This window comes from Mobula hypostoma, chromosome 23, assembly GCF_963921235.1.
Source record: "Mobula hypostoma chromosome 23, sMobHyp1.1, whole genome shotgun sequence".
Classification (NCBI taxonomy): domain Eukaryota; kingdom Metazoa; phylum Chordata; class Chondrichthyes; order Myliobatiformes; family Myliobatidae; genus Mobula; species Mobula hypostoma.
In genome coordinates this window covers 46,874,625-46,898,448 of record NC_086119.1, presented here as the reverse complement: position 1 = coordinate 46,898,448, position 23,824 = coordinate 46,874,625, and the positions used below count along the sequence as shown (strand labels likewise).

Sequence of the window (23,824 nt, the reverse complement as noted above, 5' to 3'; positions counted from 1 at the left end):
TTCTATTTAGTTATCAAAATGGTATTTTCTTATCATGTTGCATCCATTCACTTCAGACGGTGTTAGTCTTTCCTGGAATGTGTGAGGCTGACCAATGACGACAGAGGTGTATGAAATCATGAGGGGCATAGATCTTTTTCCCAGGGTAGGGGAGCCTAAAACTAGACTGCATTGAAGGAAATGTTAAAAGGGATCTGAGGGGCAACTTTTCCACACAGAGGAAAGGATGCAGCTACTCTTATCATTTTCACTGCTGGCACTGTGACGTGCCCTGTTGATCTTCAGTAATGTGAGCAAGAAGACTTCCATTGTAATTGGTTTATCAAGTACCCTGATACAGTGAAAAACTTGTATACTGTTCATACAGATGAAATCATTCAACAGTGCATTCAGACAGAACAAGGTTAAACACTAACAATGCAGAATAAAGTGTAACAGTTACAGAGAAAGTGCAGTGCGGTGTGCAAGATCATAGGTAGATTGTGAAGTCAAGAGCCCATCTTACCATTTAATAGCCTTATTTCATTGGGGTTAAGACCGTCCTTGAGCCTGGTGACAGAAAGCTGGAATTTTTCTCCTGAAAACAGAGCAGTTGAGAAGATATTGAATCAAAGTGCCTTAAGTGATCAGAAGCCTTGATGGAAAATATTAAAAGGAACTATTTTTCCACAAAGGAAGGACTGGAGCAGATATCAGCTGTTTGGCAAAAAGGGCAAAGGCATTCCTTAATGCATTAAATGATAGTAGCCTGTGATGCATTGGATGGTAGAATACTGAAAGCAGGTTTGGTGAAAGACTTTTCAGACTCTGAGAAAAGAACGAGAGAATGGGACTCGCTCATTTCTCAGAGCCAGAAAATCTTTCATCAAAGTTTAAAATGAATTTATTATCAAAGTACATGTATGATGCCATAAACAAAACTGAGATTTATTTTCTTGTCAATGTCCAAATCTGCAAGTCCTATTTCCGGTGTTCTGCTAGCCAATGCATCGCGGCGCGGGCCCTTTGTGTGGGACGGCCTTTCACCGGAACCAGGATTGGACTAGTTAGATGTTTCAGTCATTCTGGTCCACAAGAAGACATCTCCACAGTGGGTCTATACAGAATGTTATAAAACAATTCCCCTCATTTGCTGTTGCTCTATTATTTTTCCTTAAGCACATATCCAATTTTAAAATCCCTGATTACTTGTTTCCGTCAATCTTACAGGGCAGGAAATTTAGATTATCAGCAGCTGATTTTATCAGATTCTCCTCTCTTTCACTTGCCCTTCACTTTGAACCTGAGTGCTTTGATCTTTGACTCAGCTGCTAATGGGAATAATGTCTCTTCATTTACCCTGTTTTAAGTACATCTCCATCACGTCCCCTCTCAACCTTCCTCGGGTTCTCATTGTGTAACCTCGTGGCTGAAATCCCATGGTAAGTCCTTCTTGTAAGCTCGCAGGACCTTGGCACCTTTCACAGAGTCACATAGACTGACAGGATAGAAGCAAACCCTTTGGCTCAACTCACCCACTCTGACCCAGATGCCTATCTCTACTAATCTCAATCCCTCTATTTCTTTCCTTTCCAGATAGCGTTGTAATTGTACCCACCTCTACTACCTTCTGGCAGCTTGTCCCAAACTCACATCAAACTCTGTGTAGAAAACATGCCTGTCAGATCTTCTCACCATAAACCAGTGTCCTCTAGTTTTAGGCTCCCTACTTTGGGGGGGGGGGGAGGCGGTTGAACTGGAACTATCCTCCTTATTTAAGTCCCTCATAAACCTCCACAATATTATTCCTCAGACTCCTGTTCTCCCAGGAGAAGAGTCCAAACCTAACAATCTCTCCTTGTAACTCTGGCCTTCCTTTCCTAGATGCCCTAGTCAGAACTGAATGCTCATTTATCCTCTCACCAGTATGTTACACTGTGTAAAACAGGCTGACTGACTTCAGCACTGTTCTTTCTTTCCTCACTTATATTCAAAGGTACAGTGCAGTAATGCGCCCTCCCAGCTCAATGAGCCTGTGTCGTCTAACTACACCCATATAACCAGTTAACCTACTAACCCTTATGTCTTCATCATTTGGAAGGGAACAGAAGCACCCAGAGGAAACCATGGTGTCCTGGAGAGAATATGTCAACTCTTAACAGACAATGGCGGAATTGAACCAGGACTAGTGGCCCTGTTACAGTGTATCGCTATCATGCTTCCCCAAATATTCCTGTGATAAATTTTCACTTCTACATATTAACAGTGGACTTCTTAACTGAATCTTAGGCAAAGAATGATCCGAACACAAGTTTCGTGGAGACCAAGATGATTATGACAGTGGCTAGCCTCTTTGCTGCAGGTACAGAGACCACGTCCACCACCCTAAGCTGGGGCTTGCTCTTCATGGTGTTACATCCAGATGTGCAGTGTAAGTATAACAATGTCTCTGCCAGGCCCTTCACCAGCTGTACATTGGTGTGAATGGAAGGTGTGGAGAATGAGTGTAACAGTATCGGGAGAGGCTGAAGAATGCTATTAGGAAAACTATTAATTTTCAGGCTAAAGATCCAAATATTAGCAACAGGATTTGAATCCCTAAGTTAATGAAACCCCTTGTTTAAGCACTATCAGCCTAGTGTTTCTAGGACTTTGCTATTATTCGATTAGTTGCTGTACTTCCTGACATACAACAGTTACTACATTGCCAAGGTTTCCTTTAGTAATAAAACACATTGGGATTTTTAAGTGGATGAAAGATACGAATAAAACATGAGTTCCTCCTTTCAGTCAAAGCTTGAAATCTGTTCTTGTTTTGTTCCTGCAGCTCGGGTTCACGAGGAGATTGACAGAGTGATTGGGAAGGGTAGAAGGCCAAGATTGGAGGACCGGGAGAAAATGCCATTCACAAATGCTGTTATTCATGAAACACAACGCTTAGGGAATATTCTTCCAATCTCACTGCCTCATCAAACATACAGAGATACCACGGTCATGGGATACACCATCCCGAAGGTACAATCTTCGTTAATCTTAATGAGAGTACAATGAGAGTTAATCTCAATTGTTCCCTTTCTGACCTTCAATACTCTGAATGATCTGAAAGCAGTTACCCAAAAATTGGGCTTCAGTTGTTTTTGGTGTGCTAAGTGGAAATAATGTCAGCAGGAGTTTCTACAAACAATTGTGAAGTACCTGAAAAGTATCTGTGTGTGGTTCACCCAGAACTGTGCAGTAAAATGTGAACTATTTCACAAGGCACACAACGCACTAAGAGGAATGATATCCACTCTGCTATACATCAACCCCAGGAGGATATCAGCCCTCAAAGACACTTTCCCAGTAAGCAGACACAACAGCCATACATAGTGACGGGAAGGGTCAGCCGTGTGGGAGAGGTATTTCAGTTTAAGGTCTTTAATCACTGACATATGCTGTGAAATTTGTTGTTTTGTGGCACTGCAAGACATAAAAGATACTACAACTTAAAAAATATATAAGTGCAAAAGAAAATAATGAGAGAGTATTCAAAAGTTCATGGACCATTCAAAAAGCTGATGGTTGAAGAGGAGCAGTTGTTCTTAGAGCATTGAGTGTGATTCTTTAGCCTCTTGTATCTCTCAGATAATATTATGAAGAGGGCATGTCATGAATAGTGAGAGTCTTTAATGATGGATACTGCCTTCTTGAGTTATCACCTTTTGAAGAAGTCCTTGATGGCAGCAAGGGTTGTACCTGTGATGAAACTAGCTGTGTCCACAATCCTCTGCGGGTTATTGCAATACTGTGCATTGGAGCCTCCATGATAGGTTGCGAGGCACCCAGTCAGAGTGCTGTCCACCGTACCTCTGTAGAAATTTTCAAGATTCTTTGGTGTCATACTAAACCTCCTTAAACTCCAAATGAATTAGGTTTTCTGGCATGCCTTATTCATGATTAGATCAATATGTTGGGCCAAGGATAGATCCTCTGAGATATTGATGCCCGAGAAGCTTGAAGCTGCTCACTCTTTCCACAGATAACCCCTCAAAGAGGACTAGTGTGTGCTCTTCTAACTTCCCCTTCTGATTTAGAAACATAGAAAACCTACAGCACAATACAGGCCCTTTGGCCCACAAAGTTGTGCCGAACATGTCCCTACCTTAGAAATTACTAGACTTTCCCATAGCCATCTATTTTTCGAAGCTCCAGGTACCTATCCAAAAGTCTCTTAAAGGACCGTATCATATCCGCCTCTACCACCGTTGCCGGCAACCCATTCCATGCACTCACCACTCTCTGAGTGAAAAAACTTACCCCTGACATCACCTCTGTACCTACTCCCCAGCACCTTAAACCTGTGTCCTCTTGTGGCAACCATTTCAACCCTGGGAAAAAGCCTCTGACTATCCACACGGTCAATGCCTCTCATCTTCTTATACACTTCTATCAGGTCACCTCTCGTCCTCCGTCGTTCCAAGGAGAAAAGGCCGAGTTCACTCAACTTGTTTTCATAAGGCATGCTCCCCAATCCAGGCATCACCCTTGTAACTCTCCTCTGCACCCTTTCTATGACTTCCACATCCTTCCTGTAGTGAGGCGACCAGAACTGAGCACAGTACTCCAAGTGGGGTCTAAACAGGGTCCCATATAGCTGCAACATTACCTCTCAGCTCCTAAATTCAATTCCATGATTAATGAAGGCCAATACACCATATGCCTTTGATGCACTATCAATTACTCCAAAAGACTGGAAGTAGAGTAAATACTGAAAGGCTTTTATTAACAGTAAAATGGATCCACGTCCATGCTGAGCATCTGTCCTGGACTGAGGGAAGAGCAGTGATACAATCGCCTTTATGCAGGAGTCTGTGGGAGGAGCCACAGGAGCAGTCAGCAGAGGGGCGTTTCCAGGCATGTCCAGACAGGTAACCCAGTTACAACCTATATACATGGTTTACCACATTCACCCCTCCTTTATAAAAAGAAGAGAGTCCCGCAGGGTGAAGTGACTGACAATATTTAAAACAAGTATATTTACAGGTCAAGTCTATCAGGCGGTCGACTCTGTCGCTGTGATCTACGTAGCACCGGTGGTTGTACTGGCTCCAGCCTGACTTGAGGTGTCAGCACGTTAGGCATCGGTAATCCCTCGTGCGTGTGTGTCGCGCCTGGTATGGGAGTGTCGTGTGGTGTCTGTGTAGGGCTTGGAGTGTGCGGTGTCTCGTGGGTACAGGTTTCCCCCGCCATTCGAAGGTAGAGCGTTCCTATGAAACGGTTCATAAGGCAAAATGTAATAAAGCAAAGAAGCAATTACTATTTATTTATATGGGAAAATTTTGTGAGCATTCGCAGACCCAAAATATAACCTACCAAATCATGCCAAATAACACATAAAACCTAAAATAACAGTAACATATAGTAAAAGCAGGAATGATATGATAAATACACAGCCTATATAAAGTAGAAATACTTTTCCACAATCATTACTGCACTGTTCTCTGTAGCGAAAATCTCACGCAAGCGCCATCGGCAGAAAATCCCACACAAGCGCTGTTGGCAAAAACACGGCGCAAGTGCTATCCAGTAACCTTTAAGCTATGAAGCTGCCAAATCATACCAAATAACACGTAAAAATACACAGCCGATATAAAGTAGAAATAATGTATGTACAGTGTAGTATCACTTACGGGAATTGGGAAGACAGCGCCGAGCACACTGATGATGGTGTGTTAGACTGAGTCGTCGCAGGTTGGGTGATACAGTGGTCCCCACCCTCCAGGCCGCCAACCGATACCGAACCGCGAAGCATGCAGGGGTGCAGCAGTAGCCAGGAGGCACACTGCACATCTTTAAGAAAAAAGCTGAAATAAACATGCTAATTAGGTGCCGCCTGGCACGTAATTTTCCGCCCAGATCAGTGCCGATTTCTGATTGTGTCGTCTCTGATCTGGGCCGACAATTATGTGTCGGGCGGCACCTAATGAATTAGCATGTTTATTTCGGCTCTTTTCTTAAAGATGTGCTGTGTGTCTCCAGGCTACTGCTGCATTCTCCACGAATCGTTAGCTCATCTTCTCCTATGACTGCCTGCCTCGATGTCAAAGGTCGAGGTTCGTCATCTGCTGTGGCTGATGTAGAAGGCTTGCTTGACTGCTGAGCCTCGCGCATTTTTCTATCATACAGTTCTTTGTAAGGACTCAAACCATCTTGCAAATATCCCCTAAACCTACGTATCCTTTCAAAATTAAAGTCGTACTTCATTATTGCAGCAAAAATCACATGCAGTTGCTTCACGTTCAGTCCGCTACCGCATTCGGTTTCGATTGTTATCCTTTCCTCTTCCAATTGCATCAGCTCTTCATCTATCAGTTCTTGGTCATGGGATGCCAAAACCTCTTCAACATCATCTTCGTCAACTTCCACAAGCCAAACCCACTTTGTCCTTACTTTGTTCACCACTATCGAATCGCTTAATTATGTCTAGTTTTACATTAAGTGTAACACCCTTACGAGCTCTTTTAGGTTTTTCTGACACCTTAGAACTCATCTTGCTAACGGATGCTCATAGGCACGTGTTTAAGCAATGCCGGCGAGAATACCGTTCCGAATCCGGCGGAGAGAGGCTGTTCGGGGCGCGTGCTGCCTTTTATCACACGCTGATTTTTTTTCGCGCACTGCCTTTCTTCATAACAGTGAAAACACCTTCTGTTAGCGAAAACAGGGTACTAATGTAGGTCTTTCATAACAGTGAGGTTTTGTAAAGCGAACGTTCGAAAAGCGGGGCACACTTGTATATATATATATCAGTGGGTATGGGGTTAATAGTCACCATGGAGTGTTCAGGGTAGGGGCCCGGTGCTCCTGTGGGCGCCAGGTCACGGATGGAGACTGTGTCCTCCTGCCCATCAGATAAAACCATGTAGGCATATTGGGGGTTCGCATGAAGTAAGTGAACCCTCTCAACCATCGGGGAGTAGTTATTGCTCCTCGCATGTTTCCAGAGCACCACTGGCCCCGGGGACGTCAGTCAAGTTGGTAGGGTGGTCCCGGTGGTCAACTTCCTGGGAAAAGAAAAGAGTTGCTCATGAGGGGTGGCATTGGTGGACGTGCATAACAGGGAGCGGATGGAGTGGAGTGCCTCGGGAAGGACCTCCTGCCAGCGGGAGACCAGCAGTCCCTTTGACCTGAGGACTAAGAGTGTGCCTTCCACACCTTGGCATTCCCCTTCTCCACCTGTCCATTCCCCCAGGGATTATAGCTCGTGGTCCTACTGGTTGCAATACCCCTAGCCAGCAGGTATTGGCGCAGCTAATCACTCATAAACGAGGACCCTCTGTCACTGTGGATATAGCATGGGTATCCGAACAGAGTGAAGAGCTTGCGCAGGGCTTTTATAACTGACGTGGTAGTGGTGTCGGGGCAGGGGATGGCGAAGGGGAACCGCGAGTACTCGTCAATTACGTTAAGAAAGTACACATTGCGATCGGTGGAGGGAAGGGGGCCCTTAAGGTTGACACTCAGTTGCTGGAAGGGGCGGGTGGCCTTGATGAGTGGTGCCTTTTCGGGTCGGTAGAAGTGCAGTTTGCACTCTGCGCAGACTTGGCAGTCCCTGGTCATTGTCCTGATCTCCTCAAGGGAGTAATGCAGGTTCCGGGCTTTCACTAAGTGGAAAAGCCGGGTGACCCCTGGGTGGCAAAGATCTACATGTAGGGCGTATAGCCGGTCGATCTGCATGCTGGCGCACGTTCCCCAGGATAGGGCATCGGAGGGCTCGTTGAGCTTCCCAGGCCTGTACATGATGTCATAGTTGTAGGTGGAGAGTTCGATTCTCCACCTCAAAATTTTATCATTTTTGATTTTGCCCCGCTGTTGGTTGCTAAACATGAATGTGACTGAGTGCTGGTCAGTCAGCAGCGTGAATTTTTTGCCAGCGAGATAGTGCCTCCAGTGCCTTATAGCTTCCACTATGGCCTGGGCCTCTTTCTCTACCGCGGAGTGCCAAATTTCAGGGCCTTGAAGGGTACGGGAGAAGAACGCCGCCGGTCTTTCTGCCTAGTTGAGGGTAGCAGCCAGTGCGAAGTCAGAGGCGTCACTGTCTACTTGGAAGGGAATGGCCTCATCCACTGCATGCCTTGCTGCTTTGGCAATGTCCCCTTTAATGCGGCTGAAGGCCATGCGGCCCTCGGCTGAGAGGGGAAATGTGGTGGACTTGACCAGAGGGCGGGTCTTGTCTGCGTAGTTAGAGACCCATTGGGCGTAATATGAAAAGAAGCCCAGGCACCTTTTGAGTGCTCTGAGGGTGTTGGGAAGAGAGAGTTCCAACAGGGGGCGCATATGGTCGGGGTCATGGCCAATCACTCCGTTCTCCACGACACACCCAAGGATATCAAGTCGGGTGGTTCCAAACACACTTTTGTCCTTGTTACAGGTGAGATTGAAAGCTTTGGCCGCTTGGAGAAATTTTCGAAGGTTGTTGTCGTGATCCTGCCAGTCGTGACCGCAGATGGTGATGTTATCCAGATATGGGAATGTGACCTTCAGTTGGCACTGGTCCACTATCCGGTCCATTGCCCTCTGGAAGACAGATACACCATTCGTGACACCGAAGGGGACGCGCAGGAAGTGATAAAGCCTGCCGTCCGCCTCGAAGGCAGTGTAAGGGCGGTCCTCCCGGTGGATGGGGAGCTGATGGTAAGCGGATTTTAGGTCTATGGTTGAGTACACCTTGTACTGTGCTATCTGATTGACCATATCCGCGATCCAGGGCAGAGGGTACGCGTCGAGCTGTGTGAACCTATTGATGGTCTGACTATATCCACGACCATCCCATTCTCCTCCCCGTTCCGAACAACAATCACCTGGGCCCTCCAAGGACTTGTGCTTGCCTCAATGATCCCCTCCCTGAGCAGCCACTGCACCTCCAACTTAATGAAGGGTCTATCCCCCGTGCTGTACCTCCTGCTTTTAGTTGCCACAGGTTTACAGTTGGGGGTCAGGTTGGTGAACAGCGGTGGGGGAGGGATCTTGAGGGTGGAGAGGCCGCAAGTGGTGTCCATAGTGCGGCTGTTGGCATGGTGTTGGGTGGGATATGCGGGTTGGTGTGTGGGGGTGGTCAGTAGTGGGGTACGTGACATATCTCTACAAAACTGGGGTTTTACAACAGTGATTGGTTGGAGGGACCCATTATACTCCATTGTCACACTTTTCAGGTGGCTCTGGAAGTTGAGCCCCAATAGCACAGGGGCACACAGTTGAGGCATGACCAGTAATGTAAAGTCTCGATATTCTGTGCCCTGCACTACTAGCGTCGCTACACAACGCCCCCAGATGTCTGTTGTATGCGACCCGGAGGCCATGGTGACCCTCTGACTTACTGGCCGTATCATGAGTCCACAATGCTGCACCGTGGCCGGGTGGATAAAACTCTCCGTGCTGCCTGTGTCAAACAGGCAGCTTGTCCTGCACCCCTCCACCAGGATGTCCATCATTGACCTTGCGAGCTGGTGGGGAGCGCTTTGGTCGAGGGTCATGGAGGCCAGAGTTGAGTCGCTGTCTTGGTCCGGTGCAGTGGGATACCTGGAGAGCACCATTGGGTCGTAGGTGGTGTGACGTGGCACCGACCAAGATGGCCACCCCCATGTCTCGCATATGGTGGCGGCGTGCAGGCAAGATAGCGACCCCCATGCCTCGCACATGGCGCTGCTCGATCCCGCTCGCGGTTTGGACTTACAGGCCTTGGTGAAGTGGCCCTTCTTTCCACAGCTGGAGCAGGTAGTTTCTTGGGCCGGGCAGCATTTCCGGGAGTGCTTCTCAATTCTGCAGAAGTATCACTTCACGGACTCGCGACTGGCAGTAGCCGTGGTCGATTCGCCGGTGGTTTGCGGGGTCTGTGGCGTCCATGAGGCCGTCGGGAGATCGCATGCCTGGAGAACATCACAGTTGTGCAGAGCAGCCTCCAACATGTCGGCCAGCTCAATCGCTGAACATAAGGTAAGATCGGTGTGTTCCAGCAGCCGCTGGCGCACATACACTGACGTGGTCCCCGTGACGAAGGCGTCTCTTACTGGGAGCTCTGCATGCTGTTCAACCATCAGCTCCCGGCAATCGCAGGCCCGCATGAGTATCTGTAGGGCCCAGATGAACTCAGAGCTCCACTCTTCGGGCCGCTGCTGCCGTGTCGCTAAGCGATGTCGCGCATAGACTGTGTTTACCGGCTGCAGGTATTGTCTTCTGAGGGTGCTCATCACTCTGTCGTAGCTCGGCTGGTCTCTAATCTTTCAGAGGAACCGTGAACCGACCCTGGAGAGGAGAACTCGGTCACTTCAATCTCCTCCAGGTATGATTCAAAGCCGGCCAGCCAGAGTTCGAAAGCGTTTCCGGCTTCAGGTGTTTGCGGATCGAGGTCTAACTTGTCGGGTCTCAGGACGTGTTCCATACCTTAAAATTACTGTTAATAAAATGATGCACTATCAATTACTCCAAAAGACTGGAAGTAGAGTAAATACCGAAAGGCTTTTATTAACAATAAAATGGACTAGCAATGCTGAGTATCTGCCCTGGACTGAGGGCGGAGCAGTGACACAATTGCCTTTATTCAGGGGTCTGTGGGCGGAGCCACAGGAGCAGTCAGCAGAGGGGTGTGTCCAGGCATGTCCAGACAGGTAACCCAGTTACAATCTATATACATGGTTTACCACAGCCTTCTAAACCACAGCGTCAACCTGCGTAGCTGCTTCGAGCGTCCAATGGACTTGGACCCCAAGATCCCTCTGATCCTCCACACTGCCAAGAGTCTTACCATTAATACTATATTCTGCCATCATATCTGACCTACCAAAAAGAACCACTTCACACTTATCTGGGTTGAACTCCACCTGCCACTTCTCAGCCCAGTTTTGCATGTCCCGCTGTAACCTCTGACAGCCCTCCACACTATCCACAACACCTCCAACCTTTGTGTCATCAGCAGACTTACTAACCCATCCCTCCACTTTCTCATCCAGGTCATTTATAAAAATCACGAAGAGTAAGGGTCCCAGAACAAATCCCTGAGGCACACTGCTGGTCACCAACCTCCATGCAGAATATGACCCATCTACAACCTTGCCTTCTGTGGGCAAGCCAGTTCTGGATCCACAAAGCAATGTCCCCTTGGATCCCATGCCTCCTTACTTTCTCAATAAGCCTTGCATGGGGTACCTTATCAAATGCCTTGCTGAAATCCATATACACTACATCTACTGCTCTTCATTAATGTGTGTAGTCACATCCTCAAAAAATTCAATCAGGCTCGTAAGACATGACCTGCCCTTGACAAAGCCATGCTGACTATTCCTAATCATATTATACCAAATGTTCATAAATCCTGCCTCTGAGAATCTTCTCCATCAACTTACCAACCACTGAAGTCAGACTCACTGGTCTATAATTTCCTGAGCTATCTCTACTCCCTTTCTTGATTAAAGGAACAACATCCGCAACCCTCCAATCCTCCAGAACCTCTCCCGTCCCCATTGATGATTCAAAGATCATCGCCAGAGGTTCAGCAATCTCCCCCCTCGCCTCCCACAGGAGCCTGGGGTGCATCTCATCCAGTCCTGGCGACTTATCCAACTTGATGCTTTCCAAAAGCTCCAGCACATCCTGGTCTTGCTAATGTTAAGAGGAAAGTTGTGACAACCTCACTCAATCAGCCTGTATACCTATACGAGAAAGAGCAGCATCCATTATCGAGGACCCCCTATCATCAAGGCCATGCTCTTTTCTTACTGCTGCCATCAGGAAGGATGGACAAGAGACTCAAGTCCCATGCCCACAAGTTTTGGAACAGTTATTACCCCTCAACCATCAGGCTCCTGAACCAGAGTGGATAACTTCACTCGCCCCCAACGATAAACATTGAGGAGGAATTTATTTAGCCAGAGACTGGTGAATCTGTGGAATTCTTTGCCAGAGGCAGCTGTGAGGGTCAAGTCATTGTGTATATTTAAGGTAGAGCGTGATAGATTTTTTATTGTTCAGGGCATGAAGGGATACAGGGAGAAGGCAGGAGACTGGGACTGAGAGGAAAATTGGATCTGCCAATGTCAAATGGTGGAAGAGACTCGATGGGCCAAATGGCCTAATTCTGCTCCTATATCTTATGGTCTTATGAACTGATTCCACAATCTATGGACTTGCTTTACGGACTCAACAACTCATGTTCTCAATATTATTTATTACTTACGTATTTGTTATTATTTTGTATTTTTTAGTATTTGCACAATTTGTTATCTTTTGCACATTGTTTGCTTGAATTTGCAGTTTTTATTGATTCTTTTTTTTTTATTTACTGTGAATGCCCACAAGGAAATGATGCTCAGGGTAGTATATGGTGACATATATATACATACTTCGATAATAAATTTCCTTTGAATTTTGACTTATATTTACTCTGCTCGATGTACACAGAGGCCCTCTGCTGGATGGTGCCAGTAGGAAGCCAGGAGTGTTGGTGACTGCAACAATCTTTTTATCATACAGTACTGTTACTAGATGTTGTAAATTTTCATGATTTGAGCAGAAAATAAGCCATGTAAGGCAATGGAAAGGTACTCCTCATCTTGATCCTGTTTCTCTGTCATGCACAAACAATGGGGCTTCACCTACATCCGCATTTGGTCATTCAGTCTCCTACATCTCCACCTGCTCCCCCACTGTCATTTACATGACAGCACTCACAGGCCCCACTCCGGGGTTAAAACGGAATAACATCAATAGCCCTCTGCCTTCCCATTTAAGAGGCATCAGTGAAGGGGCACAGGGGTGAAAGGAGGACATTTAGGGGCAAACACAAGGAGAATGATGAAGCTTTGCACACTGCATCATTGTGCCTGATACCCGAGAGGTTGGCACCATCAACCTCCCGCTGTCTCTCGCTGTCGGTTCAGAGAGACGTGTTTTATAGACACCAGTGGGCCTGTGGTCTGACAGGAGGAAAAGGATTTGGGTGAAGTGCTGCTTCAGAGTAGTTTGAGCATCTCTTACTGCCTCGAGTGATCAGATATCCAGCGCGAGATGCCTTCTTTCCAAGGCTGATGTGTGCAGAGGGTTCAAATGCATTGCCAGGTCTGCTGAGCCAGATGCACGGAGAACCATTCCCACCGCAGGTGGTGTGGAGCCTCTGGAGAGACTGTGAGCACTCCTGTGCAAGAAGCCAACATCGACTCTCTCACACGTCACCAACTGGAGCGAGCGACGGCTGCAACAGAGGCCCAGGTGGAAACTGCATGGACTCTGAAAGCACCTATTTGGTCCTGCCCTGATCCAGCTGGGACCCTGATCCCTGCTGCCTGGGTGCAGCCTGCAGCTCTGACAGAACAGCAACTTGCCATCAGCTCGACGTGTTTGTGCGGCTGAGAGCTCCCGTGGGTAGATTCAGAGAGTTGTTCAACATAGAAACAGGCTTTTTGGTCCACCAACTCTTTGTCAGCATGATAGCTACTAATATTAATGCCATACCCCTCTAATCCTTTCCATTCAAGTACCTGGCAAAGTGTCTCTCAGTTCCTGCCTCCACCACCTGCTCTGACAGATAATAACTACAGGGTGATAAATGTCCCCTGCAGATCCCCTTTAACCCCCCTCCCTCTCACCTTACAGCAGCATCACAGGCCACCGCATGAGGCTGATGAGTTGCTAAGGTGGGCAAAGAATGGCAGATGGAACTTAATCCCCATAAATTGATTTTTGGAGAACAGAAAAGATTCCAGTACAGTTTTAGGCAGATTTGGTCTTCACTTCCAGTTGGGGATAGATAAATATTGGAGAGGCTAGAGAATTAAGGAAATAGTGAAGAAGAGGAGATAACACAGAACAGATAGTGGAGAGGTTGTGGAGGCAGAATCGAAAGTCTTAGCATGGTGTGATTAATGTTCTGAGCTGTGTATATTCCAATGCAAGAAGTATTGTGGGAAAGGTAGATGAGCTCAGGGCATGGATCAACACATGGAATTGTGATACTGTAGCCATTAGTGAGACTTGGTTGCAGGATGGGCAGGACTGGCAGCTCAATATTCCGGGGTTTGGCTGTTTTGGATGTGACAGAGCGGGAGGGATTAAACGGGGAGGTATAGTGTTACTAGTCAGAGAAAATGTCACAGCAGTGTTCTGTCAGGACAGACTGGGAAAACTCATCCCTTGAGGCTTTATGGATGGATATGAGGAATAAGGAAGGTATGACCATGTTAATAGACCACCTAACAGTCTGTGAGATTGCAGACTGTTGCAAGAAACATAAGGTTGTTATAGTAGGTGATTTTAATTGTCCATATATTGAAAGGGACTACAATACTGTAAAAGGACTAGATGGGATAGAAGTTGTCAAATACGTTCAGGAAAGTTTCCTTAATCAGTATATAGAAGGTCCAACGAGAGTGCAATATATGATCTGCTAATAGGCAGGGCAGGTGACAGAAGTTTGTGTAGGGGAACGCTTTGAATCTAGTAATCCTAATACCAACAGTTTCAAAGTAAGTATAGAAAAAGATACTTAGTAAATTTGCTGATGACACAAAGGTTGGGTGTGTTGTGGATAGTGTGGAGGGCTGCCAGAAGTTACAACAGGACATTGATAGGATGTAAAACTGGGCTGAGAAGGGGCAGATGGAGTTCAACCCAGATAAGTGTGAGGTTGCTCATTTTGGTAGGTCAAATATGATGGCAGAATATAGTATTAATGGTAAGACTCTTAGCAGCGTGGATTATCAGAGGGATCTTGGGGTCCGAGTCGATAGGACACTCAAAGCTGCTATGTAGGTTGACTCTGTGGTTAAGAAGGCATACGGTTCATTGGCCTTCATCAATCGTGGAATTGAGTTTAAGAGCTGAGAGGTAATGTTGCAGCTATATAGGACCCTGGTCAGACCCCACTTGGAGTACTGTGCTCAATTCTGGTTGCCACACTATAGGAAGAACGTGGAAATCATAGAAAAGGTGCAGAGGAGATTTACAAGGATGTTGTCTGGATTGGGGAGCGTGCCTTATGAGAACAGGTTGAGTGAACTCGGCCTTTTCTCCTTGGAGTGACAGAGGATGACAGGTGACTTGATAGAGGTGTACAAGATAATGAGAGGCATTGATCATGTGGATAGTCAGAGGCTTTTCCCCAGGGCTGAATTGACTAGCACAAGAGGGCATATTTTTAAGGTGCTTGGAAGTAGGTACAGAGGAGATGTCAGGGGTAAGTTTTTTACGCAGGGAGTGGTGAGTGTGTGGAATGGGCTGCTGGCGGCGGTGGAGGCGGAAACAATAGGGTCTTTTAAGAGACTCCTGGATGGTTACATGGAGCTTAGAAAAATAGAGGGCTATGGGTAAGCCTAGGTAGTTCTAAGGTAGGGACATGTTTGGCACAACTTTGTGGGCCGAAGGGCCTGCATTGTGCTGTATGTTTTCTATGTTTCTAAGATAGGTCAGGTCCACAGTTTCAGATTCTAAATTAGAAAAAGTCCAATTTTGATGGTATCAGAAAGGATCTGGCAAGTGTGGATTTGGACAGGCTGCTTCCTGACAGAAGTAGAACTGGTAATTGTGAAGCCTTCAAAGGTGACATTTTGAGGGTACAAAGCTTGTATGCGTCTGTCAGAATAAAAGTAAAGATAACAGGTTTAGAGAACTTTGGTTTTCTAGAGATATTGAGACCCTGGTTAAAACATAAAAAGGAGAAGCATAGCAGGTATTGGCAAGTAGGAAAATGTACTTATGGAATTTAAGAAATGGAAGAGAACACTTAAGAAAAGAATCAGGAGGGCTGAAAGAAGGCATGATGTAGCCCTAGCAGACAAGGTGAAGGAGAATCCCAAGAGATTCTAGATATGTTAAGAGTAAAAAATTGCAATGGACAAAATTAGTCCTCTGGAAGATCAGAATGGTAATCTATGCGTGGAGCCCCAAGAGATGTGGGAGATCTTCAGTGGATTTCCTGTATCCGTATTTATTCGGGAGATGTACACAGAGTCTATAGAAATGAGGCAAAGCAGCAACAAGGTAATGGACCCTATACAGATTACAGTGCAGGAGGTGTTTGCTGTCTTGAGGAAAATTAGGGTGGGTAAATCCCCAAGGCCTGACAAGGTGTTCCATCGGACCCTGTGGGAGGCAAGTACAGAAATTACAGGGCCCGAGCGGCGATATTTAAATCATCCTTTGTGACAGGTGAAGTATCGGAGGACTGGAGCATAGCTAATGTTCTTCCACTGTTGAAGAAAGGCTCTAACATTAACTAGGAAACTATAGGCCAGTGAGCCTGACATCATTCGTGGGGAAGTTATTGGAAACCATTCTGAGGGACTGGATACACTGTTTGAGTATTTGGATAGACATGGACTGATAAGGGATAGTCAGCATGGCTTTGTGCATGGTGGCTCATGTCTATCCAATCTTAGACAGTTTTTTGAGGAAGTTACCAGGAAAGTTTATAAACACAAGGGAGTGGCTGTTGTCTACAATGAATGCATTTTACAAGGTCCCATAGGGGAGGTTGGTCAAAATGAGGTAGTAAATTGGATTAGACATTGGCTTTGTGGGAGAATTCAGAGAGGGGTAGTAGATATTTGCCCGTCTGATTGGAGACCTGAGACTAGTGGAGTGCTGCAGGGATCAGTGCTGAGTCATTTTTTATTTGTCATGTATATCAATGATCTGGATAATACCGTAGTTAACTGGATCAGTGAGGAAGACGATTGAAGCTTGCAGCAGGAACTGGACCGGATGAAAAATAGCAGAAGGAATTTAAAGCAGACAAATGTGAGGTGTTGCACTTCAGGACCAACTAAGGTAAGTCTTGCACAGTGAACTGAGAACAAAGGGATCTGGGAATACAGGTCCATAATTGATTGAAAGTGATGTCACAGGTAGAAAGGCTCGTAAAGAAAGCTTTTAGCACATTTGCCTCCTAAATCAAAGTATTGAATATAGGATATCATAAACATGAGAACAACAGATTCTGGAGATGCTGGAAATAAAGGGTCTTGGACCGAAATGTCGATTGTTTGTTCATTTTCATAGATGCTGTTTGACCTGCTGAGTCCCTCCAGCATTTTGTGTCTGTTGTATTGAGTACAAGAGATGAGATGTTATGTTGAAGTTGTAAAATACATTGTTGAGGCCAAATCTGGAGTATTGTATGCAGTTTTGGTCGAGGCGAGAAGGCTGCAACTAGCAGGGCACTGTCTACGCCACCCCAAGATACCTGCCAGCCTAGTCATCATATGGGAGCCCAAGCACGGGAGGATGAACCCTGGGCACCCTCCCAAGACTATGGTCAACACGCTCCTAGAAGACAGTGGTGTAGCTAATGTAGATGAACTGAGCACACTGATGAGGGAGAGGGAGAAGTGGAGAGTCTGTCATTGTGCCCGACGCCGGCCCCCAAGGCCTGAGTTGACGTAGTAGTAGTAGTTTGGTCACCTACCTACAGGAAAGATGTAAATTAGGTTGAAAGAATACACAGAAAATTTACAAGGATGTTGCTGGGTCTGAAGGACCTGAGTTACGAGAAAAGATTGAATAGGTTAGAAATTTATTTCCTAGAATATGGAAGATTGAGGGGAGATTTAATAGAGGTATACAAAATTATGAGGGGTATAGATAGGATAAATGCAAGCAGGCTTTTTCCAGTGAGGTTGGATGGACTCCAACTGGAGGTCATGGGTTAAGGATCAAATTTGGAAAGTTTATGGGGAAAGTAAGGGGAAACAACTTTACTCAGAGGGTTGTCAGTGTGTGGAATAACCGGCCAGTGCAAATGCTGCATGCAAGCTCAATTTTATCATTTAAAAAAGTTTGATGAAGCACATCAATGGTAGGGGTATGGAGGGCTATGGCCTTGGTGCAGGTTGATGGGAGTTTTTTTGTGTGCCATACTCTGTCAGAGCCTCGGCGACCACTTTTTCAAGTGGTTGTCTTGGAGGAAAGATTCTGTGAGTGGTCCCCCACATCCTTCTCACAGCACAGTCTTTTTTTTTTTACGAGACCGAGTTGCGAGCTCGACACTCAACCCGGCACGGATGGAAAGCGTGCCCGGGAGCAGCCGGACTGGGATTGAACTTGGGAACCTTCGCTCCAGAGTCCAGCGCTGATGTCACTGCACCACCAGATGGGAGTAGGCAGTTTAAATGGTTTAGCATGGGTTAGATGGGCTGAAGAGTCTGTTTCTGGCCTGTATTTTTCTATGAGTCTATAAGACCTAGGGTAGATCAGTCATGATCAGACTGAATGGTAGGGCAGTCATGAGTGGCTGAGTAGCCTACTCCAACTCCTATTTTCTTACATTCATCGATAACTATCTTTATTCCATATTTTATTCTGGATCTTCCACTTGCTTCCATTTACTCCCTCTGTTGGATTACGTACAACTTCCCCAGCTGGTGTATTGGTCTCATTTCTCCTGCTCAGTCTAGTTGGGAATCCCACTTCTCCTCCAGGTGTTTCCTCAATCATCCTTGGAGTCCATCTTCATTCGCCTTCTGCTTCACCCAGTTTGCAATAACACCCTCCTCATCTCCTGTAAAGATTACTGCTCTGCCAGGTGCCTACATTGAACCCCCACCTACTCACTTTCGATCTCCATTACACCCCAACTCCAGAACAATCCCATTCCATCACCCCAACCCCAGGCATGTCATCACTCAACTCTGTCTCATTATTCCACATCAGATACTCACCTGGAGATTAACTGGACCAGGTGAACCAGGGAAACCTCTTGGACCTTCATACCTCCTCTGTCCAAAGTGACCTTGCTGGCCACTTGGTCCAGGCTCGCTATCTGCAACAGCAGGACCAGGCTCTTGACAGACTAATGTTCTCATAGACCAACAAGGTGCCAGTCCTGAAGAAGTCACTGGGCAGGTGATGATGAAATCAGTGCATTTGCTTGGAAATTATCCTCATTACTAGAGAAATTAAACTGTAATGCAGATCACTTTGATGTATAGATGACTGGCACTTGGAGAGGTACATGGATAGGAAAAAGGTTCAGAGGGATTTGGGCCAAATGTGGATGAATGGGACTAGTTCAGATGAGAATCTTGGTTAGCACAGGCCATTTGGGCCAAAGGGCCCATTTCTGTGCTTTATGACACTCTGAGTGAAGATTGCTTTATTCACCTTGAGTCAACAAAACCTCTCAAAGCATTGCTAATGCACCCTACGTTTGTGGTAGCAGTGAAGGTGAAGCATATTGCAGAATTAGATTGAATATCTTCTGTACATGATGACTTGCAATCATTGGGCTACAAGTCTTAACTCTCAGTCCAAAGACCACAATATAGTTCTCTTCATTGCTCTGTGGGTCTGTTACTAATATTTCCCTAATGTATCTCTTTGATTACTATTTAGGGAACAATTATCATTCCAAACATTTCCTCTGCCTTGCTTGATGAAGATATTTGGTTGACTCCACATCAGTTTAATCCAGGACACTTCCTCGATTCCAACGGGAAGTTTGTGAAGCCAGAAGCCTTCATCCCATTCTCGGCAGGTAATATAGGGTTTGTGGATCATTAAATGTACCAAAGTTTAGAGCTGTGGTTGTGGATATCCAAGCTTCATCTCCCGGCTCTGGAGAGGGACGCTGCTGGCTGACTCCTGCAATTGTAGCATTCGCTTCATTAACTTCAAAATTTAAATTAACTCCCAAAACACTTTCCCACCACCCCAGTGCTAAAAGAGAACTTAATGCATTAACTAATTACAATGAATGGAATAAACATTTGTTTAACTTTGATAAAGTCTGGAAGTGTGCTACCTCTCTCAGAGATGAGATGGGGTTGGATAAGGGAGAATTATATTAGGACTTCAAGACTATATAGGTAGTCACTGTGTGACCCTGCAGTGTTTCTCAGTCTTTTTTCTGTGATACTAACCTCTCTTGCCCTTCATCCTACAGGTCATCGTGTGTGTTTGGGGGAGCAGCTGGCAAAGACGAAGCTCTTCATCTTCTTCACGTCCATGCTCCAAAGATTCACGTTGTTTGTCCCGGAAAATGAGGCAAGACCAAGCTACAAGGAAGCTCGATTCGGAATTACCCTCCGCCCACTGCCCTATCGGCTCTGTGTTAAAGCCATATAGGGACAGATATTCACTATCTGGGCTCAGGAGGCTTTTTGCTAAACTCAGATTCAAAATGCTGATTTTTTTTATTCAAGGCATTTATTGTTAATCTTTAACTAGTACTAATTTATCAGTCCTCTTGAGAAACAATCATGTCCAAGATTAGGAAACATCATTAACTTAATTGGGACTACGACCTAATCAGAAGAAACAATGTTGTTTGAGTTAAACTAAGTCTGCTGCAGTCTGACCTGATCAATTCAGTTGTGAAATTACCACATGCAGATGAGGGCAACACTAGATGACTTGTAAGAAAAAGTTATATAAACTCTTAAAGGCAGTAAAAGTGCGGAGTTACAAACATGACATGGATCTCAATCCTCAGCCTTGATCTGAGAAGGCTCTCTTCCCAGACCAGTCTTACTGTGTTGCAACTTATTTGTCTGCAACTCATCTAGTTAGTAAGAATTGGACATATGTTTGGATATCATTTATAGATCTATAATCTCTATTAGAATTACTCCTCAATATAAATGTGCTCCACTTATTTAATCTGTTTGATTAGCTGGATGCATCTCCTCCTTGGTTGGGAGGGAGGAATCACTGCTTGAAAGAGTGACTATTGACAGTTAAACTCCTTCAGAAAATAGATAAGATATCTAACTGGTCTTTGCATTCTAGGATGATACAGTGTAATCTCCGTAAAGTGAGGGTGCATATTTGCAGAATGGAGTTGTTGGACCATGTGGCCGACTTCTGTCCCTATGTATAAAGGTCTTGTGTACACCTACAGGACTTAACTTCAGTTTAGGGCTCTAGAGATTGTTGATATATTATCTTTCAGTTAGCGGTAACAGAACAGTAACAGGCCCTGCTTGCCCAGCTATTTAACCCAATCCTAAATACACCATGTGACTAATTAATGTACTAACTCACACATATTTGGAATGTGGAAGGAAACCTGCACAATCACGGGGACAGCATACAAACCCCTTTCAGATATTGGTGGAATTGAACCCTGATCACTGGCACTGTAATAGCGTTACGCTAACTACTACACTACCATGCCATCCCAAACTCTAAATTGACGGTGATGAATGTAACAATTGATTGGCCCTTTTTTTTCAAGAATGAAAATCTTACTAGTGCACATTATTTCAATTTCTAAAAGCATGATAGAAGTCTGTGGAACACACTTTCAGGCTTTCATATCTTCTGCCCGATGGGAGGGGAGAATGTTTGGAGTGGGAGGGTCTTTGATTATGTCCGAGAAGGAATGGAAGAATGAGCTCCTGAGCTTGGCCAAACTGCCTGAAGAAAGAATAAAGTCTGAATTTGATTTGATTACAATTGTAGGTTCTGCTGACTGCCGAACAACACTAATTTACAGCAGAGTTCATAGTGATAAAATCAAAGAGCACTGTTCTCCTAATGCTAATGAGTGACCCTACATGTAACATCTTGTTACTGCTATGATAGATGGGAACATTTTGATGGCACAAGTGTGCAAGAGGTTTTGGTTGAAAGTTGCAACTGGACTATACCTTGTTTTGGATGATGGGAAGTTAACGGACAACAGGTCAATGAGTAACACACTTTCATGTGAAGAGCTTAGGATACTGGTGGATGGTGACGAGACTGCAGGGAGGACACAGTTAGGTTTAAAAGACACATATATAAAGTGTAGCAAAAGAACTGATGAGCTGCGTGCACACAAGGGTTCTGTGGGTTTATGATGCAGTGTAATAATTCAAACACAGCTCCAAAAGTACAGGAATGATCACTTAATACTCTTGATCAGGAAAGAAGTGTCAGGTGACAGTGCTGATTCAGGAAAATGTACATAATGCAGAGATAGAATCTCTTTAAGAGATAAACAAGTGAAACCATTGCTTAAATGTGAATGAGGTAATAAATGACTGGGGAGGTTCCTGAGGCCACCACAGATTGAGTGGGAGAAAGGAGGAACCCTGCAAGGACATTACCAGATCGTAAGGATCTGTGATACTGAGGGTCCTCAGCTCCCACAGTATGGATTAGAATAACGTTGGAGCTATGGGAAGAGTTTCTCATCTATGATTCTGTGATCAGCATTTGGTTAGACCAAAGAGGAAAGTGCCAAGTGGAACAACTTTCAGAGTAGGAACACTGGGGGAGCACCTTGTAGTTTTCTGTATTCAATTCTATGATTTCAGGTAAGTTGATTTTTCTGTATCAGCTAGCTCTCTGTGATATTGCAGAGATGCAAGAGAGACTGCAGGTGCTGGAAATTTGGGTCAACACACACAAAGAGATGCAGCGGGTTAAGAACCAGAGCGCCAGAACAGATAAGTAGAGAGGTTGTGGAGGCAAATGTTGTTAAGACCTTGGACAAAGGCAGAGATCAGAAAATTGAGCATGGTGCGACTAATGTTCTGAGCTGCGTATAGTTCAATGCAAGTAGTATTGCAGGAAAGGCAGATGAGGTCAGGGTATGGATCAACACTTGGAATTATAATATTGTAGCCATTAGTGAGACTTAGTTGTAGGTGGAGCAGGACTGTTGAGTTAATATTCTGGGGTTCTGTTACTATAGACACAGCAGAGTGGGAGGGATTAAAATGAGTGGGGGGGTGGCATTACCTGTTAGGGAAAATGTCGTGCAGTGCCCAGTCAGGACAGACTGGAGAACTCATCTAGGTAGGCTTTATGGGTGGAACTGAAGAATAAGAAAAGTATGTCCACGTTAATGGGGCTATGTTATAGACCACCCAATGTCTGTGGGATTTAGAGGAACAAATTTGTAGAGTGATCACAGACAGTTGCAAGAAACATAAGGTTCCTTTCGTAGGTGATTTTAACTTTCCACATATAAACAGACACCCATACTATAAAAGGAATAGATGGGACAGAATTTGTCAAATGTATTCAGGAACGTTTCTTTAGTCAGTACATTGAAATCCCAATGGCAGCGTGTACAATACTTGATCTCCTATCAAGGAATGAGACAGGAGAGGTGACAGAAATTCCTGTAGGGAACACTTTTGCATCTAGTGATTTAATGCCACTAGTTTTGAAGTAAATATGGAGAAAGATACGTCTGGTCTGCCAGATTGAGATTCTAAGTTGGGAAAAGGCCAATTTTGTTGGTGTCAGAAAGGATCTGGCAAGTTTGGATTGGGGCAAGATGTTGCCTAGCAAAGGTGTACTTGGTAAGTGGGAGGCCTTCAAAAGTGAAACTTTTTAAAGTACAAAGCTTGTATGCTGTTTCTGTGCTCTATTTTTCTATGACTCTAAAACTAGAAAAACTCAGGCGGCCATCCAGCTTCTGTGGAGGAGATTGAACAGTTAGCATTTCGGGCCAAGACACTTCAATGACTTCAATCACTGTGCACTAAAATAGACATTGTTTTTCTGTTCTACCTGTGTCCTTTCTTGTAAACATTGAGAGTTGTGTTTATGTTTTTCTGATAAATGTGGCTTATATGATACTACATAACTATGATGCAGCTGCAACTAAGTTTTTCTTTGCACCTGTGCAGATGTGTACTTGCGTATTTGACAATAAACTTGTTTTGGACTATGTCAATACCTTCAGTTGAACTCTTGTCTTTTTGTGTGTTTCCCCCTAGCTGTCAGTCTGTGGTTTTGTATTATCATGTGCTCCTGTCCCCGCTCCTGCTCCACTCCGGCCCCTGCATTACTGAGTACTCTGTCTCTCATCTGTTTCTCATTATTACCTGTACTCCTGCCACCTGTGTCTCATTGTGCTCCACCTATCATCTGCCTCTCTGTC

At 45.2% G+C, this 23,824-nt stretch overlaps 1 protein-coding gene across 2 annotated transcripts in view; it reads left to right on the top strand.

The window, feature by feature from the left end:
- LOC134336858 (cytochrome P450 2D3-like) overlaps positions 1-23,603 on the top strand; it is a 52,662-nt gene extending 29,059 nt beyond the window's left edge. For both annotated transcript variants that reach the window (XM_063031445.1, XM_063031444.1), the window contains 4 exons: positions 2,269-2,410; positions 2,807-2,994; positions 19,336-19,477; positions 19,886-23,603. In XM_063031445.1, coding sequence (XP_062887515.1) covers positions 2,269-2,410; positions 2,807-2,994; positions 19,336-19,477; positions 19,886-20,067 — 654 coding nt within the window. In that variant the 3' untranslated portion in view covers positions 20,068-23,603. The remainder of the gene's footprint in view (positions 1-2,268; positions 2,411-2,806; positions 2,995-19,335; positions 19,478-19,885) is intronic.
- Positions 23,604-23,824: the final 221 nt, after the last annotated feature.